General features: G+C 37.2%; 1 protein-coding gene across 2 annotated transcripts in view; it reads right to left on the reverse strand.

Moving 5' to 3' along the window:
* Positions 1–18,553, reverse strand: part of ENPP3 (ectonucleotide pyrophosphatase/phosphodiesterase 3) — an 89,460-nt gene that overhangs the window by 39,701 nt on the left and 31,206 nt on the right. For both annotated transcript variants that reach the window (XM_068550798.1, XM_068550797.1), the window contains 7 exons: positions 16,213–16,273; positions 11,845–11,942; positions 6,627–6,706; positions 4,162–4,281; positions 3,487–3,596; positions 1,835–1,900; positions 1,254–1,326 (listed from right to left, as the gene is read on the reverse strand). In XM_068550798.1, coding sequence (XP_068406899.1) covers positions 1,254–1,326; positions 1,835–1,900; positions 3,487–3,596; positions 4,162–4,281; positions 6,627–6,706; positions 11,845–11,942; positions 16,213–16,273 — 608 coding nt within the window. The remainder of the gene's footprint in view (positions 1–1,253; positions 1,327–1,834; positions 1,901–3,486; positions 3,597–4,161; positions 4,282–6,626; positions 6,707–11,844; positions 11,943–16,212; positions 16,274–18,553) is intronic.

Below are 18,553 nucleotides of genomic sequence, written 5' to 3' on the forward strand. Positions count from 1 at the left end.
CCATTTGTCTGTCCATTTGTTCCTCTAATGTGCTCAGCTCCTCCCTTAACCAGGCCATTTGTGAACTTTTTATCTTTTTTGTTATTCAGAGAACTTTCTAACCAGCCCCAACCCAGACTAGGTTAGCCCCTAAAGACCTCTCAGGGCATTCTGATTGTTCCCTTGGCAGCACTTTTCCAAATTACACTTAGAATTTATTTGGGTACTAAACTAGAGCATTGGATAGAAGAAAAAGATATGGCACCTAAAGTCAGCTGTAGGGGTCAGACAAATGCAGATTAGAGTATCCCCTCTCAAATCATATCAAGCAGGGATAACAATTAAAATGGAAAAGAAGAAATGGTGAATATGCTTTAGATAGTTAAGCCATTCACCCTTAGAATAACCTGATTAAGTGTTAGATTCTGTGAGACAGTCAAGGGTGGTGTAGGAATATAAAAGAGGACAAATGGGTTCATGGTGGTCAGACATGAGCAGGGCTTATATTAGAAATCATTTTGATTTAATGAGAAGGAAGAAGAAGGGCATTTCTGGCAAACACCTAAGACATGCTGCCAGAATGAATATGCTTGCATTCCAACTGAGGAAAACTGTTAAATGAGTTTCCGTGGGGTAAGGAAACGCCATACTCATGGGGACCTTTGCAACTTTATATCATGTCCAAGACAATGCAGCCTTGAGTGGGTTTTAGAAGAGAATCAGCTTTTTAAAAAAATCATATTTAAGAACTATATTTCTGTAGTAAATACAAAATGGTTTAGATAAAGAAGAAACAAGTATTGAAGGGTCTACCTCAATTATAATGGGGGCCTAGAAGGCGAATAACTCTGACTGATGCAATAATATATTGTCCAATTATAAGGAACTTCTGATTGGAACTGTGCTTGAATAGACAGCCATATATTCTACGACGGACTTTCAGGTGACATGGCTCGAAATGGGCTACATTAACATGTTAAGTTGACACACTGGATCTAGCCTTGATGTTCTCGTGATGTGAAATAACAATGCTGCATCTAAGCATTCAATAAGTGTTATCAAATTAATCAAGATGTGCTTAATAAGGCAGATATTCTTTTTACACATTTAACTATTTTGTGGTTAATAAAGCAGATAATCATTTAGACTTTTAACTATTTTTATGTCTTCATATATATCAAATACACTTGTATTCAGTGGAAATTAAAGAATAACATTTCATGCTGTGGGTGAAGGCTAGATGATTTTAGCTTTGTTTAAAAAGAAAAACTTACTGCGGCACTGACTGGTCCCTGAGCATGTCCTGCAGAATCAGGTTGTTCCACGTATATGGTATAAAAATCGGGTCTAGGAGTAAAATTGAAACAGAGAAAGACGTTACCCATTTGGAATAAAGGTACAAGTTGGGTGTGGGAGATTTGTAGGTCTGGAACTTTGTGGCAGTTTCCTCCTCTTTTTCTCTGGTCTTTCCTTCTCTACAACCAGGCCCAGTGGTTCAGTGGTTCTGCTTGGCTTTGGCAGGGATAGTGGTCTAGCAGGAAGTAAATGAGACCTTCCAGGATGTAAGCACTTGTCTGACTCAGTGCTGAAAATCTGTCTTGTTCTTGCTGTTAAGACCTCTCTTGATGAGCCTCGGCCCTCTGTATTTCCTACTTTATGACTTTCTGCTGACTCTTTTCTCTGCCACACTAGTTCTTTCTTTAAATGTCTGGTTTTAAGAATAATTCTTGAAAAATGCCTGTAAAAAGGAAATGCCAAGTTTTTTTCCAAAATGGTAATTTAAACTAAGAAATACTTTCATTTTATGCCCACAAACATCCCGCTGTGCCAGCACTTCCCTGACACTAGATATTACCGTTCAGCTTTGGGCAGGTCCAGCCACTTTAACAATGTAAAGACCCTCTCTTCATATGTGACACTTCTGAAATGAAAAGTAAAAATAATTTTAAAAAAATTAATCAAATCAAAATAACTTCATTATATGCCTGCTCAGGAAGGCAGGTTGATATTTTCAGATATTTTGTGTCCATATATTATAAAAATACTGAAAGGGATTCAGTACTACTCAGAGGGATTCCCGTTTTCAATACCTATATAGAGATACACTCGACTCACTATAAATTCAATGTATATTGTTTTCTTTCCTTCTCATCCATCCTTCCTTCACTGTTCCCCCGATTAAAATAGAAGGCCATTAATTACTATCCATTAGTTCAATTTGTTTATTTTTATTTACTTCATTCATTTATGCATTTATGTGCACTATCTTTTGTCAGACATGATTTCTTCATTTTAAACAGAATTTATCAGTGAGCAAACCAAAGACGACGTCCTTCCTAGAGGTTACATTCTAGTCAAGGAAGACAAACAATAAATAGGCCTAATACATAAATAAATTACAGAGTGTATTAAAAGGTGAAAAATGCTATGGGAAAACAAAAGCAAGACTAGAGCCAGAATATGGGGCACTGAGAAACTGGAGTGGGAGGATTTGAATTTGAAATCTTAGTGTGATGAGGCTAAGACAATACGGAGAAGGTAATTTTTGAGCTACAGCCAGAAGGAGGTGAGGGAGTGGGCTGTACAGATACATGGAGTAAGACTGTCTCAGGCAGAGGAACAGCCTGTGCAAAGGCCCTACAGCAGAAGCAAGCCTGGTATGTTGGGGTCACCGAAAAGGTCAGTATGGCTCGAGTAGAGTGACAGAACCCAGGAAAGTAGCTGGAGAGGAGTCTGAGAGGCAGGGGCACAGCAGGGCTCATACCACTAGGGCCTTGTGGGATTTACTCTTTGCTAAACTGCAAGCCGTTGAAGTTTTTGGTGCAAAAGAGTGCCATAATCGGACTTGTTCTTTTAAGTAATTATTCTGGCTGATAAACTGAGAATAGATTATAGGGAACAGAAATAGAAACAGGGAGATGTGTAAAAAGGCAGCTGCAGTAGTGCAGGCAAAAGAGGATGACAGCTCGACCAGAGTGTTAATGCTGGGGGTAATAAAAAGCTCTCAGACTGCATATAATATTTTGAATTAGAGGCACAAGGGTTTACTGACAGATGGGATGAGGGATGTAAGAGAGAGGAATCAATGTTGACTTCAAGATTTTTTGGCCCAAACAACTGGAAAAATAAAATTACCATCAAGATTAAGACCAAAAAAAAAAAAAAAAAATTCTAGGGGCTTCCCTGGTGGCACTGTGGTTAAGAATCCGCCTGCCAGTTCTGGGACATGGGTTCGAGCCCTGGTCCGGGACGATCCCACATGCCGCGGAGCAACTAAGCCCGTGCGCCACAACTACCAAGTCTGCGCACCTAGAGTCCGTGTGCCCTAACAAGAGAAGCCACCGCAGTGAGAAGCCCGTGCACTGCAACGAAGAGTAGCGGCCCCTCGCCGCGACTAGAGAAAGCCCATGCGCAGCAACGAAGACCCAACGCAGCCAAAAAAAAAAAAAAAAAAAAAATCGAATCATCCCTGCCTAGAGGGGATCACATCTGCAGGTGCTTTAGTACCTGTTGTAAATCCTATATATGGAAGGAAAGGTGCCATTTATAGCCACATCTGATCCTGGCCAAAAGTAGGTACCAGCTTTTAAACCTTGATACATTGCTGTCAGCCAGATCTATAAGAAGAGAAAATTTCAAATAAGTGGAGGTCAAGAGAATAATCAGTTTGAGTAGAAATGGTGCCATTTACGAGAAACTGAACAGTATTAACAGTTGCAAAATTTATTCAACTATTAAAATGTATTTAAATTATTTAAAATTTGTCTTTGTCGCAGTTTAAAAAAGTAATTATACAGGCATCCACTTCAAAAATCAAAAAACATAGGACAGTAAGAAACATCATTTTTCAAATTCGTAAATTTGCACAGTTCTTCTTTCCCTTTTAAAGATTTATAAAACAGAATGAGTAAAAACGTTAACAGATAATCTTTCTGAGTAACTTCCAGGTTGATACGTTTATAATACAACATCCAAGTTTCAACTGAAGACAATTTAGGTGAACAACTATACACGTTAAAAAGATTCAAATTATAATTATAAATAATGGTGAAACACCATCCCACCCCTAGCCCTTAGAAATTAAAAAGATAATGTAAAACTCAAAGTGGAGAGAGAAGAGAGATCCACTGTCACGTTGGGAAATGAAGGTTACTTTGGAGCCACATGAAGAATGCCACATACTGGTTGTCCATGCCACCAAAGTGGATTATCTTTCTCCTTTGAAGAAAGTGAAAACTTCTTGTTGAGGTATACGTCATACATATTATTGTCAATGATGCCATGTGATTCTGGATATAATCCCTAAAATGATAATTTTTAAAAAAGATTTAAGATAAAATAATAAATTAATAAAACATACATTTAAATTGAAATAGCATAAGACCTGTAACTCATATTTGAAAAGATGCCATATACCTTTCAATATAAAACCCCTGGATCTGAACCCTAATGCCAAATATACATACTAGTATTATATATATTCTAGTTCCACTGTGGTCTATAGCTGCAAATGAATGACATTAGGCAGATGATTTGGGCTGATAGTTTTAATATAACTCATGTTATTAATAACTGTTTGCTAATTATAGATTCTATATTATAATAATGATTAGCCATTGGTTTTATTGGCAGTAATAGCAAGAAATTTACTACATGGATGCTTTTAAGTATCAGATAGCCTGGCAAATGGGTTAAAGTGTGTTACCAGCACTTTAAAAGGAAGCCTGCCAAGTCTCTGTACTTCCTCCCTTCCATCCATCCATCAATCCAGTCATTCCTTCAATTCACATATTTTTATTGAATGCCCATGATACCCTATGCAGTTGTAACTACATTTAGAGAGGTTTTTAGGGTCATTATTTCGGAACATTACTATATATATGAATATGGATACATATGCATATGTAGGAAATTAATAGCACTTATGTATAATCCCTCATTTACATATACATGTATAAGTATTAATATATGATGTATGTAGACTTATGTAAGTATGCGTACATATAGTCAATTCTTGCTATTTGCAATAACTATGCTCTATAAAGTTGCTGCAAACACTGAATTAGTGAATATCGAACCACTGCTCCTAGAGAAAATAAAGGGTTAGGTTCCTGTGAGCTTTTGGTTATAATATTTTTGTCTACTGATCCATATGTAATCTTGTTTTATGTGTGTTTCTGTTTGAAGATCCCTCATTTAATATATATTTTTAGTTCAGTATAACTCATGACTGAACAAATCTAACACACATATCTTCTCCAAAAGGTACATCACAGACTTCTTGCTCTTAGGAACACTAGAAAGTACTTGAGCACCACACTTGAGGGCCATTGTAAACAGCAAAATCTCCAATAAAAAAGCACAAACATGTGAAAAACATGGCACTAAATAGACAGTAGACTGTGAAAACAACATTTGTTTATAGAATGAGAGCTAAAAACAAGAAGGCAGAGTATTGCCTTGTTAGACCTCAGCTGGAAACATGTGAGCTGGGTAACTCAAATGTTTAGGTGAATCTGCAAAATGGAATCTGCATTTATACATGCACACACACACATGCAAACACACATATATACATATATACATACATAAAATTACTTAAGGGCTAAAATTTAAATAAGTTGTAATTACTGTTCCATACTAATAAATGCAATGTAGTAAAGACATAATATCCTTTGGCAATAAAGGCTGAGGCAGAGGACGCCTTAAGATGTGTTCTAAATCTGTAAATATTAAATAAGTTAATCTTCCTTTGAGTTCATTTTGATCATTTCTTGTACGTCTTCTCATACATTGAGGACAATTCATTTGCTTTACTTGCTTTATCTAAAGAGATATAGCCAGTTTGGGACTTCCCTGGTGGCGCAGTGGTTAAGAATCCACCTGCCAATGCTGGGGACATGGGTTCGAGCCCTGGTCCCAGAAGATCCCATATGCAGCAGAGCAACTAAGCCTGTGCTCCACAACTACTGAACCTGCACTCTAGAGCCCGCGAGCCACAACTACTGAGCCTGCGCACCACAACTACTGAAGCCCATGCGCCTAGAGCCTGTGCTCCACAACAATGAGAAGCCCACGCACTGCAACGAAGAGTGGCCCCTGCTCGCTGCAACTAGAGAAAGCCCGTGCGTAACAACAAAGACCCAACGCAGACAAAAATAAATAAATAAATGTTTAAAAATAAATAAATAAATTTATAAAGAGATATAGCCAGTTTGAATTCAATTATGAAACAAGAGACTTTATAAAATTAAACATAATAAAAAAAGACTAGGAAAGAAAGAACTTTCCCACATCAGAGTGGCTGTCCTCATACATAGCCTACCATTCCCAGCAGACCTTCAGATAAATGGAGGTTAATCAAAAGATCAGAATAGAGGGTATTTCTCACATCCAAGAGGCTATCCTGGCCTGTCACAGAGGTAAATGAACCTAATGCTGGGACACTCATTCATAGTTAACATCTCACAGCCCTGGAATGACCCCATACTGAGACACTCCTTCCCAGCCTGAATTAGCTGTGACTGCCACCACACATGCTCGTGAAATGTGTGACCTGTGGCTTGGCCAGTTCCGCCTAAGCATGTCTGGTGTGGTCAGTTGCCCTTCGGGGGCCTGTCAGTCTTGCCACTGGGCTAAGCACTTACCGTGACAATGGTGTAATGATTTGGGAAGGTTTTGGTCGGATAGGCAGGTCTCAGGTATTTTGAATGAATTCCGCATGTTTCTGCAGCAAAGGATAGTGAGAAATTAAGACGTTGTTTCTTCCTCAGAAGTTGTTTGAATAACTAAAAATCTGAACACGAAAGTTTCACAGAGAAATAGAAAACTAACTAAGGGGTGAATTAGATGGAAAGAGGTCGAAATTCTGATGCTTAAAATTCCTCCATTCCAAGGAATGACAGTTTTCAGGAGAGGAGTGAGCTAAATCAAGGGTCAGGAAAATTTTTCTATAAAGAACTAGATAATAAATATGTTAGGTTTTGCAAATCCATATGGTCTCTGTTGCAACAGCTCACCTCTGCTATTAAGGCCTCTAAGCATCTATAGACAACATGTAAACAAATGAGCATAGCTGTGTTCTAATAAAACTTTATTTATAGACATTGAAATTTGAATTTCACATTTTTTTTTTTGCATGGCACAAAATATTCTTTTTTTCCCAACCATTTACGAATGAAAACAATTCTTAGCATTAACAGGCCTTACAAAAACAGGCAGAGTGGGCGAGATTTGGCCCGTAGGCCACAGCTTGCTGACCCCTGAGCTAAATGTACCCTACTTTACACAGTGCCAGCTTTGTTTGCTTTTGCTGCTCCCCTCTTTCTGACCCAGGCCATTACAACAAGAATTTCTATATAACATCGGCTTCTTAGCTAGTTCTTATACATAAAATATCCAATATAACAAAAGTGAACACAACTATCTTGATAACTGAAAAGGAGTTTAACTTGTGTAAATGCATAAGCCCATGCCACAAAGCAATGTTACAAGATGAACTAACTTTCCCACTTATTATTTTCAGTCAGTACAGTTTCCATCTGATCAGTGAAGTTTCCTGTGATCTGTTTTCCCCAAAGCATGGCATCAAATTGGCTTTCAGTTATTCTGTTGTTTTCATCTGTGCAATAACTCTGCTCAAGGAGGTCAGAACCACTAAGGCACACTGATATTTCCTCTGCAGCAGTGAAGTGTGAGAAATTTTCCATACCAAAATCCTACCAACTCTAATTCTAAAACAGAGCTTCACCATTAGAGATTCTATTTAGGTTAAAACAAAAAGTGCAAAGGATTGTTGTCCAGAAAGCAACAAACATTGCAACTGGAAATAATGAAGGTTTTCTCAAATAGGCTTGGAACTGGTCTCCTTCCCAGCCTCTAGAACAGTGTTTCCAATATTTTCCAGGAATTTCCTCCTTCAGAAGATTCTTGGATCCAATACTAAGTCTACTAAATAGGACTCTGGTGGGGATGGGGGAGGTTGAAAAGTGGAGGAAAAGGAGCTCAAAAAACCTGCATTCCTAGCAAGCACCCCAAGTGGTTCTGATGTACTCGAGTTTGAGGCCTGCTCTAGGACATAACGTATAATCAACTTTTTTCTTTCTCAGTCAATACCCCCAGTAAATAAATCATGTCCTCAATCAGGGAAAGAAACATTTAATATTGTTAAGAAGTCATATGATAGGGCTTCCCTGGTGGCGCAGTGGTTGAGAGTCTGCCTGCCAGTGCAGGGGACACGGGCTCGAGCACTGGTCTGGGAAGATCCCACATGCCGCGGAGCGGCCGGGCCCGTGAGCCACAACTACTGAGCCTACGCGTCTGGAGCCTGCGCTCTGCAACGAGAGAGGCCGCAATGGTGAGAGGCCCGCGCACCGCGATGAAGAGTGGCCCCCGCTTGCCGCAATTGGAGAAAGCCCTTGCACAGAAACGAAGACCCAACACAGCCATAAATAAATAAATTTAAAAAAAAAAAAAAGAATGAAGAAGTCATATGATAGAAAATAAAATGAGATCACACCCACTGATAAAAGAATTTAAGTGGGGAAAACAATCATACAATAGAGAGAGATATAAAGTCAGTTTCTGTTTTTATTTCCCTGAAACATGGGTAATGCGTTCAAATTCTTAAATGCCTAAAGTCACAGAGTATAAAATAAAAAACAAAGCTACCAGTGATGTAAAAACATGACACCTTCGTACTTGTAAACAGGACACATCTGTTGACTATCTACAGATTCAAGCTACCATTTTCGATCACCTGCCTTTGAACCAGAGCTATTATAGAATAACTCATCAAAAGCAAGATCTTCTACCATTGTTTCTTCCAGATCTTAATAATCTAAATTATGACTGAACAGAATAATTCTGGAAGGACACACAATAAACCAATGAGAATAGTTGCTTCTACAGAGAAAAATGAGGAAGATCAGGAAAGAGAGTCTGTTGGTTGGTTGGTTGGTTTTTTTGTTTGTTTGTTTTTTTACTGTATACCCTTTAATGCCACTTGTAAAAGTTTATCATTTGCATGTTTTACTCCTTAAAAAACATATTTTTAAAAAGAAAGTACCAACCGAAAAAAATTCTGAAAATATAAATGGAATAAATATATATCCATAGTAACTATAAACTATAAGAAGAAATGGAAGACTGAATGGATGAGTAGGTGAAATAGCTGAAGAATGTACAGATGCAGCAAAAGCAGTACTAGAAAAGAAGTTCATAGCAATAAACACCTACATTAAAAAAGAAGAAATTTCAAATAAACAACCTAAATTTACAGCTTAAGGAACTAGAAAAAGAACAAACAAAATCCAAAGTTAGTAAAAAAGAAGAAAACAACAAAGATTACAGCAGAAATAAGTGAAACAGAGAATAGAAACAGAGTTCTAAAAATCAACAAAATTAAAGTTGGTTTTTTGAAAAGATAAACAAAATTGACAAACCTTTAGCTAGATTAAGGAAAAAAAAGACTCATCAATAAAATCAGAAACCAATACCACAGAAATAGAAAGAATTATAAGAGACTGCTATGAACAATTACACCCCACGAACTGCATAACTTAGAAGAAATGGATAAATTCCTAGAAACATACAACGTTCCAAGTCTGAATTACGAAGAAATAGAAAATCTGAACAGACCAAAAACAAGTAATCAAAAACCTCCAAACAAAGAAAAGCCCAAGACAAGATGGCTTCACAGGTTAATTTTACCTAACATTTAAAGAAGAATTAATGTCATTTCTTCTCAAACTCTGCCAAAAATTTGAAGAGGCAAGAACACGCCCAAACTCATTTCATGAGATCAGCATTACCCTGACACCAAAGCCAGAGAAGGATACTACAATAAAAGAAAATTCCAGGCCAATACCTTCATGAATTTAGATGTAAAAATTCTCAACAAAATTCTAGCAAGACAAATTCCACAGCACATTAAAAGGATCATACACTACTTTCAAGTGAGATTTATCCCTGGGATGCAAGGATAGTTACTACTAGTCTTGTCCTATGCCCAGTTTCACATCTAACTTTCCAAGAAATCTGACTTCTAGTTCAAGCTAAATCACTTCTATCTCACCTGACAGTTTGTTGATCCCCGCCCTTCTTTGTCTGCTCCCACCCACGTTAGGACAAGACAACAACCTCATGTTCTCACTAGAGTCCATGACCCCTTAGTAGTCACTGATATAACTCACTGCATTGTGGTGTTAGCCCATGCTCAGTTTCCAGGCAGCTTGATAAGACACTAGAGATGAGGTTCTAGACTTCCTTAAAGTAATACCTGCTGTCACATACCTCACCTCAACCCTACCATTCTCGGGAGGTCCTAATCCTAAATCTTTTAACACATCTACTCTTAATTGGACCTCCTAGAAATGAAGAGCCCATTTTGCCTTGGTAGACCTAATTAGTTATGGCTTCACACATTAAAGAATTGAGATGTTGTATAAATGACTTAAAAAATATTTTAAACCTTAGACAGGAAGGCCCTTAATGGCCCAGTATTTCACTGGTGTCCTTTCCAACTCTCAAGGGGATGAGCAAATAAAATAATTCCACTTCTAAAGGGGTCCAGTTCAACCTGGCTAGATAAATTCCCTTTTGGGCACAGGGTCTGATATCCAGACTACCAAGGGAAATGCAGATAAGGAAATAGAAACCAAGAGTTGTTAATGACTTTTCAGGCTAAAGTAACTCAGCAGTAAGTGACAAATCCTGAATTTGGAGCCAGTACTGTCAGAGACCCAACATCTTAATCTCTATGCTAAAGATCTGCCTCAGAGAGTGTAGGAGAACCTGAAGAGACAAAGTCCCTTATGCTGTAGGGGGGAAGCAATTTATCTTTCTGCAGTCAAGGAATTTTAATGCTGGGATTAGTAGTAGAAATCATTAGGTCTAATCCTCTCATTTTACAAATGAGGAAACTGAGGCCCAGAAAAGGTGATCACCTTACTCAAAGTCAAATGCTATTTTTTAATAATTTGGAGAAAAATAAAACCAGGAAACCAGTAAAATTGTCAGAAATTTTGAGGACCATGGAGGTAAAAGAGGGCCTGGTAGAAGGGGGAAGTAAGGGAGGAATTGAGGGGCAGTGAAGACTGTGCGCCCTGGAGCCAACCCTCTGATACTTCTTAACTTTGTGTCCTCGGGGTTCTCCATTCTTCTTTATTATTGACTTTATAAAATTGTGCGAAGTCCAAGTACCCTAACTCAGAAGTACATCATGATAAAGATGACAATAAAAATAATAATTATAGTAATAACTTAAAATCATCCAATGTACACTATGTACATAGTCTCACAGTATTTCTATGAGGTGGTAAGTGACCATTTTACAGAGGAAGAGACTAGGGCACCAACCATGGAAGTAAACTTGCCGAAGGTCTCAGAGCTAGTAAGTGGTGGAGCCAGGTTCCAGGCACTTTGATTCCAGAACTGGACAGAGATACTGGACTTTTCACCTACTGGAGCCTTGGTATATGCTGATTCTGCCCAGTCTGCTCAGGCTTCTTCAGGCTCCCATCCCTACTGGGCATATCCACTTTGCTGAGACCCAGAACCCAGGTCTGACAAATGCCAACTTTGAGAGAGTATCCATGAACAGCTTTTCACAGAGCAGAAGTTATATTCAAATACAAAACAAATCAAAATAAACAAACAAAAAGATAAACACGCTGCAAAAGAAGGAAGGAGGAGCCAAGAAGTATGAAAATAGGTATCGTGTAGTAAACTCATCAGACTCTTGAGAGGACCCAGAACTAAGACAAACCACTGACATTAAAGGTCAGAAAGAAAAGTGTTAGTTAATCTAGACATTAACTAACTAGGTGTCTATCATCTGCATGTCCCTGATTATAGGAGACTTACTCAGTTTATTGATATTAGGTATTAGAGTACCCCATGTCTGTAAATATTCAGCTCTAAATCCATCCATGGAAAACAAAATAACTGGTGGCAGGTCAAATCTGAAAATGCAAAACAAGAAATTGTCCATTATTTTGATTTTTTAAAAAAGACACTTTTCTGTACTACTTATATTCTCTAAATTAGAAAATACTAAGAAAGTACAGTCAGAAATAGTTCTAAGTCAAGTTTTCCTTTCTCTTTTTAAAAATTATTTCCCTTTACAATCAGTATGTCCAGTACGTTATTAATCCATAGTAAAAATGTACAGTATTTTTTAAAAGGTGTTACATAAATTATCTGGGTCTTTCAACTTGGAGATCTACCACCCTTTGTGTTCTAGAGTTTAAATAATTTTAGCTAACTTTATTTCCATTTGCTCCTTGGCACTGGCTATCTCTGACACCCAGGTATACCATATATGAAATTTCTCTAGCCCTGAGTGTTTACAATGACCAGGCAGTGCACTGTGGAGAAAAAGGAAGGGATTGGCCTCAGAAAGATGAGTTTAATTCTCTGCTTCATTCTTTAGGAGCTATTTAACTGAGCAGTTATTCAACCTCTCAAAATTCAGTCCCAACCCACGCACCCAGCACTTTGGAATCATTACAACATGGTACATTAGTATCATTGCCTCACCTCAAATATATGTAGTATTTTACAGGGGCAGGTATACATGGAGCTAATTATTTGTAGTTTTACAGTAGAAGTCAGCAGCGTGCAAGCAGAGCACTAACAAAACATCACCAGAAATGAGATTTTCTATTAGAGACATTTCAAAATCCCAGCTTTGGCTAAGGATTCAAAAGCAATGATTACTGAATTCAATGCTCACACTCAAAAATTATAAAAGTTACAATTATTCTATCACATTTTGGATACAACTATTGTTATTATGATATGGACTTTAGGAACTCTGAAACTTACAAGATGTTTTATTAAAGTTCTACATTTTTTTACTCTTATTCCAATATCTCAGGATATTAATATTAACCTCCAAAGCATTACAATCTCATTTTAGTTGAGTATTTAAGTTACAATGATGAAAGGTAACTTTTGGGTTATAGTCAGAGACTGTCTTTTTTCCATTCAATATCTTTTTTCACTTCTAAAATTTTATTTGTATTTTATACACACACACACACACACACACACACACACACACACACACCAGAGATGTATAGTTTCCTAAATTTTTCCCAACTGAACTCCACTGCGTAGCCATCACCCAGATCAAGAAACAGAATATTACTTAGAATCCTTCCCTCGTTCCCCTTTCTAGTCACCAACCTCTGCAAAACACGCACCACAGATGATCAGTGTCTTGACTTCTAACAGCATAGATTAGCTGTGTCTATTTTTGTACTTATATTTATATGCAAACAGAATCATACAGTATATATTCTGCTGTGTCTAACTTCTTTTACTTAACATTATGTTTGAGATTCATCTGTATTTTTGCACATAGTTGTAGATCATTCATTCTCATGGCTGTCTAGAACTCCAGTGAATGAATAAACCACAACTTATTCATTCTGCTGATGGACATTTGGATACTTTCCAGTTTAGGGCTATTATGAATAACAACTATTAACAGAGTAAGTTTGTCTTAAATTCCAAACTTAGTGCACACATGGGACTTCCCCGGCGGTACAGCAGTTAAGACTCTTTGCTTCCACTGCAGGAGGCGCTGTTTGATCCCTGGTCGGGGAACTAAGAACCTGCATGGCACATGGTGTGGCCAAAAATAAAACAAAAACAAACATAGTGCATGCAAATAAGAATGCCAAAAGGAATTTTCAACTCAGTGCTCAAGCGGTTTCACATCTAAATTTTTGAACAAGAACATAAGTTTTCAAGAAATTTGGTTAGAATTTGTCTTTTAAAATTCTGACAAAGGCCCAGTAGTATTGTAAAGAAACTTCTGAATGCTGATACCAGCTCAAAGTAAGAAAAATAATTTCAGTTCTTTTCAATGTGTTTGAGTAGAGCTAGAAAAAAATATTAGCATAGCCATCTATTTGCACATTGTAAAAGAAACTGTGAGGAGAGTCTGGAGGATGTGTATTTGGTTTCCCAGAATATATATTTGTTGTACTCATTTAACAAATATTTGAGTCGGACATTGTGCCAGACACAGAATAAAGGCATGAAGGAATTGCAGCCCTTATCTAGGGGATGAAATTGAGAAGTAAACAGAAGTGATTAATGACTAGATTTGGGTACAGGATGCTATTCAAGTACATAGGAGGACGTCAGATTCGATCTTTGTAAGGTGAGAGCAGGCTCTCCAGGGGGTATGACATGTGAACTGACCCCTAAAGAACAAATAGAAATAATATGAAAAAAGAATGGGACCGATGTTTTACTCACAGAGAGCACACGTTGCAAAAGCCCATGTGAGATAAATGATGCATGCAATAACATTTAGGAGTCTCAAAAACATTGGGTGAAGCAAAAAACAAAAGAACACAAAAATAGACTCAAGAGGATATATGGTATGATTCCATTTATATGAAGTTCTAAAACAAGAATCTATGGTGATGAAAATCTGAACGTGACCTCTTTCTGTGGAGATGGAAATATTCTGTATCTGTGGGTTACACAGATTTCTGAATTTCCAAATCTCATTATACTGTACACATAAGTGTGAACACTTCAGTGTATATGAACTACACCTCAGAAAATAAGAATGGAAGATTTTGACTGTTTTAACTACAATGTGTAAAAAATTCATCATGAAATTAAAGTGAAATATTGCAATTTGCGTTGGAAAATACTTATTTTTTCATAAAGTCATTAGCATAATGCTGATTTTTAAATTTATATTTATAAATATGCCATCAAAATAACCACGCAGCTTAAAAACAGGGTAGGGGCTTTTTTAAAAAAAACTTCTGTAAGAACAGCATCTGCACTAACTAGGATAAAACTATAAGGTCTCTCAATCTTGATGCTGCAGGGTAACATCAGATCACCAGCTGAGCCAGCCAGAAATGCTTCCCAGTGTTCTAGTATTGCATAATTGGCGGTGTGAATTCCAGGGTTCCCAGCTTCAAATGCAGGGCTTGGTGCTGGTCACTCACCAAGGGAAAACACTGAACTAATGGTCTTTCCAAAGATTTTAATAAAGTCTGACACATTGTTCACATGATTTCAGGTTTGGGGGTAAAAGAAATATAAATGCATCTGTACGTGTGTATGTCTACAACTGCTCAGAAGAGTCCTCTATTTAAAAAAAAAAAAATTTTAAGCGTGGAAAAAAACAAAAACCAGGGTCATACATCTATGTGATCAGGATGCTGATTCAATTCTCATATGAAATCTTCTGAACTCGGCACATTATCGTTGTTGCTATTATTTTTACTATTATTCTGATTTTACAGATGAAGCTTAGGGAAGTTACCAGGGCAAAGTCCCACAGGCAAAACCAGGACTAAAACTCAAGTCTTTTTTTTTTTATTCCAAATTCTTTACTCTTCTACCTAGAAGCTTCTGAAGAGGGCAGCTGGATCTGAGGACTGGTGTAAACCAAAGTAACATGATATACAAACAGACACATTATACACACACATTTTTTTTTAACGAAATAACGTTATCTAAAAATGTCTCCATCAATTCTTTCTATAGTCAGATATTCCTTTCTCCTTCTTTTATCTCACTGTCATCCTCCCACTGCTTGGGCCAGAAGAGTGCAGCAGGTAAAGGGCAGAAGGGACAACTAGAGGAAAAGGGGAAATCCACCTTGACTGGGAGGTGACGTGGGGCACGTTTCCAGGGGTGGGCAAAGTCCGGGGAGCAACCATCAGAAACGTGTGAAGGAAATGTGTGCCAAGGGTGGGGTGAGGAGGGCCTCACATGTCCATCACCCGTGCCCATCTGGCAGTGTTCTCATCCATTCTTCAAAGTCCATCTTTCCCTGTGAGGCCATCCATGGACAATCCTCTTCCCCTTCCCTCAGTGAGAATAAATCTGAGGTGCCAGGATGATAATAGAAAAGAGTCCTGGCTGGAGTCGTTTAGATCTAAATTCTAATCCTGATCGTAGGACCTTGGGATGTTAGTACAGTACAAATATTTCAACCATTTTTTAAGTCATTGTTGTAAAATATGAATATAATAACTTAATGTAAAAATGCTTTTTAAACAATAAAGCAAACGAAAGTATGTTATGAGTTGGAAGCCACAAGGAAATCTAATCTTTTGTTAACTGTTTTGTTCTAAGATGTAAACAGAGTGGGGGAAATTCCACCCTGCCTCTCAGCTACATTCCTGCGTGCCTGTTAAAGGAGAATCTGTTAAAGGAGAATAAATATGCCTGTGTCCTTCTCACCCTTCTGGGCACTGAGGCTGCTGGGCTGTGCCACACTCTTCTTCCACCCATGAGGTTTCTCCTGAAAAGCATAAGGTCAAAGTCTTTAGATAAGAAAAGAGAAACCAATGTTCAATGGACATGCTCTTTCCAAACGACTTAATTCATGTTCCTCCAAAGACGAAATTCTTCCAGAACATGTTAAATGCTACTTCACACGTTGGCAAGGTCAGTGCCTCTAGCGATTTGCACAGATTAGTAATCTACACTAACTGAATACCAGGAAGCCCATCTTTACCAAGAAAATAAAGGGAATTCCTTTAACTGGAAAGGGACAATTTCTTCTTTCTTTTTTAAATAATGTTTCTTCCCTCAAGGACAGTGTTTTCCCAACTGCTAGGAAAAATGAGTTTAATAAATATAGGTATATAATCTAAAGAAAAATGAAAAGAAAGCATGAAAAAAAAGAGAAATAGCCAATGAGAATAATTGATATTAACATCAAATGGGGAAAATCAAACAAACAAATTTTTAAGATCGTAACTAAAAAATTCTCACTCCATGGTTGTTTCTGTCTATAGGACATTCCCACTAGTTAATGAAGTAGAAATAATAGAATATGAATGTCATCATTTGCAACCCCTAATGGATCTAGGCAATGATCATCAATGGCTAACATGACCAAAAAAGAGACAAGCAAACAAGATGTGCCTCTTGATGGAAGTAACACCACTACCTGTGAAGGGTACATGGTAAACAGGTAGATAGATAGATAGATAGATAGATAGATAGATAGATAGATAGAAAGATAAACACCTGAATCTGAACAGTCCTCTAGTTCTAACTACCAATTTGCAGGAAATATAAGGGATGACAAACTGCTTAAGTCACAGAGGATGCAATCTGCAAAACCCAGACTGGAAAATTCTACAGGACAAGTGACTCCACGTATCCAACATGTAAATTGCATGGGGTGGAAAAAAGGAAGGGAGAACCCACTTTTAAAGGACTTGAAATATATCAGCCAGTTGCAATGTATGGAATCTGTTTGGATCCTACTTCAAACAAATATTTTTTTACTATAATAAAACAAAAAACTCTGAACACAGATTGGACATTTGTTAACAATAAATAATTATTGAAGACATTTTTAGATATATTGATGATATTCTAATTTTGTTAAATCTTCATCTTTTTTAGATACATACTGAAAATATTTATAGATGAATGATATTAACCTTGGGATTTGCTTTGAAGTAATCTAAAATTTTCAAAGAGAGGTTGGAGGTATTTTATTAAGAAAAAAAAACCCAAAACTTGAAAATAAGCAAAAGGAGGACTGATCATTAAGCTTCATTTTAATGTCATGCTGGGAATTATTTAAAAAGCCCACCTATGGATTATCTAGTTACCTAGGAGTATATACCTTTATCTAGCTTATTCTTTACCACTTATTCATTTTACAACTTAGTAAGGGTAGCAGTTAATTGGTAGAAAACTAATAGCAGCGTAACTGATTCTTATCCGATAGCAGATAAATTGTCCTGTAGCAAAGCAAATCATTTGTGTCCCACCACAAATTACATCTTTAGTGATTTTATTCCAACATTCTCTCAGTTCTAGGTATACTTAGTCTCTTCAATCCTCTGAGCCAGCTTAACATTCATACTGTATTGGTATGAGACAAGATGTGGGCACGAGTTGATCACTGCTGAAGCAAGGTGATGGACATACGGTTAAACACACTATTCTTTCCATATGTTAGAAATTCATCATATTTCTTTTCAAAATTCTGAGCTTAAAATATAAGAGTTAACTAGCTGGTTTCTTGCACAAAAATTATTCAAATTCCCTCCAACTACGGTCTGGAGATACAATTTTGGCAAGAACCATTTAACATCTTAAAGTGTTGAATTCTTAGAGTGAGAAAACATTCACCTTTGTTTAAAAACTAAACTGAAATGATTCAATGAACACCATCAAAGGTAAACTTCAACAGTGCTTATAAAAATTACTTTTGTTTCTGTTAAATTCGAGAAATGTTGTGCAATGAATTCAGTGAGAAAATTTGCCACATGACCTGAGGATCACTACTGAGATAAAAAGTTAAGAGTTATAAAATTAGGGCAGAAGGCAGGAGACCACAAAGCTCAGAGGCACTATTCTCAATGAACTTATTAGAGAAATAAGCAAACTGCAAACTACACTTGCCTTTGTGAATTTAGGGGGATTTTTAATGACACAATATTCACTATTAAATATCAATTATTATTTAAAAACAGACTTACCATTTCAGGCTTTTACCTTCCTTTCTGGTTGCCCTTTTTAGTGGATTTTCAGTTATATTTTGCATAAAAACTGA

Source organism: Eschrichtius robustus, chromosome 9 (assembly GCF_028021215.1).
Source record: "Eschrichtius robustus isolate mEscRob2 chromosome 9, mEscRob2.pri, whole genome shotgun sequence".
Classification (NCBI taxonomy): Eukaryota; Metazoa; Chordata; class Mammalia; order Artiodactyla; family Eschrichtiidae; genus Eschrichtius; species Eschrichtius robustus.